General features: G+C 62.0%; 1 protein-coding gene across 1 annotated transcript in view; it reads left to right on the forward strand.

Annotated features, from left to right (window-relative positions):
* The window catches only part of EMIHUDRAFT_241500 (hypothetical protein), a gene marked incomplete at both ends in the record, with an annotated part of 2,431 nt that extends 2,101 nt beyond the window's left edge, over positions 1 to 330 (forward strand). The window contains 2 exons of the mRNA XM_005773607.1: positions 52 to 192; positions 289 to 330. Of these exons, the coding sequence (XP_005773664.1) occupies positions 52 to 192; positions 289 to 330 (183 nt within the window). The remainder of the gene's footprint in view (positions 1 to 51; positions 193 to 288) is intronic.
* Between the last annotated feature and the right edge of the window lie 1,339 nt (positions 331 to 1,669).

Raw genomic sequence — 1,669 nt, forward strand, 5'->3', positions numbered from 1 at the left:
GCAGGCCCCCCGACAAGCGCGAGTGGCCCCAGCGGGGCTGAGATCACAGAGGCGCCAGCCTCCGGCGAGAGCGCCGACGGCGCCTCCGAGCCCGGGGGGGGCTCGGGTGGGTCTAGCTCTGAGGGCTCCGGCGAGGAGGGGAGCTCGGATGAGTCGAGCTCAGAATCGGAGGACGACGACGATCGCGAGCTGGTGGAAGAGTCGCCGATGGAGGAGAGCCCCCCCCGCCGCCCCCCCACCTCAGACAGCTCCCCGAGCCCTTGACCACCGCTCGGCGGTCCATCGCAGGAGGCGCCAGCTTTGTTGGACGGGGGCGACAGCGAGCAGTAATTCGAGGCGGCGTAACTCGGCCTAGGTCGAATGCGAATAGTTTCGCACCGTGAACGCACCAACCATCCGCCACGCGCGAAAGACCGGGGCGATGCACCTTCTGAGTCTGTACTTTTCTCCTCGTGTTGCTTTGTACTTCACCCTTGCGCTTGTGTCCCCCGTGCGGGTCGTACTACAGGACGCGCGTTTGGGCAACGACTTGTGTGAACACACGCGATATACACACATTTACTCTCTCGCTACATTCAAATGAGTTCCGCACACGCACAGCGCTGCGCGCTGCGGGGGCCCCCATGACCCGCACCCGCCACCTCCGGCGCTCCGCCCGACCCTCCGTTCACGGCTATGCTAGAATGCTTAAAGCCGTACGTACCCAGAGGAACCCAGTACGACTTTTTTTTGCGACTAGAGAGAAGGTATAATATAAAGGGTTAGTCAAGGTAAACCAATTATAAATTTCTCTTGCGACTAGTCGCCCCCCGCGCCGCCCCGCTTTCGAGTCCACAGCCAATCGACAGGACTTTTGCATCTCACGCCGCCCGTGCTGCGGTGTGCGCGCACAGCTCTTGAGCGCTCGCTATCTATGGATGGCCGTCTGGCGCGGGCGGGTGGGGGTGGGTGCGTGCGATATCCCTCTTTGTCGTGTACGTACGGTACGTACTTCTGTCGTCTGTGCACACGGTCATTCTCTTCTTGTCGTACGTCAAGTCTCGCATCGCTCATTTCACAAATGGGCGCAACTACGCCATAAGAACGTCCGAGTAGCAAGCGCACATTCGCCTATATCAAAGGTAGCTCGCCGAAACGGCCGGTCCCTTTTATCCAACCGAGTTTGTTGGCGCTAGCGCTCCAAGTTTGTCAAGAGGGCGCACGGCCAGGCGGAGCGGCGGACCATGCTCGGCCTGCTGCTGCCGTTGGCCGCGCCGGCACAGGTGAGGCACGCAGCATGGTTCGACCATGGGCTGTTCTCCGCCTGCGAGGGAGGGTCGTACCCAAAGGGACTGCTCATCGACTTGAACAAGGAGAGGAGTGACGGCGGCGCGACAGTAAACAACCTCGGCGGCTACAAGGGCGTTGATGCTGGGGCGTGCGCCCCAATCTCCGCCGAGACGTTCACCCCAGGCGAGTGCGGCAGCTGCGGCTGCGGCTGCCCCGATTGCGGCCCCCCCTCCAGTGATCCAAAAGAGATGGTGCTCGGCCGAGTCGTACACGTCTTTGATGGCAGTGGGCTGAGCCCGAGTCAGGAGCTAGACCTGGTCATCACAAACATGACCACGTACATGCCGTGGACTTCAGCGGCCAACCGCGCGGTTGGCACCTTTGGCGAGATCAGCGTGGC

The sequence above is a fragment of the Emiliania huxleyi genome, assembly GCF_000372725.1.
Source record: "Emiliania huxleyi CCMP1516 unplaced genomic scaffold EMIHUscaffold_333, whole genome shotgun sequence".
NCBI lineage: Eukaryota > Haptophyta > Isochrysidales > Noelaerhabdaceae > Emiliania > Emiliania huxleyi.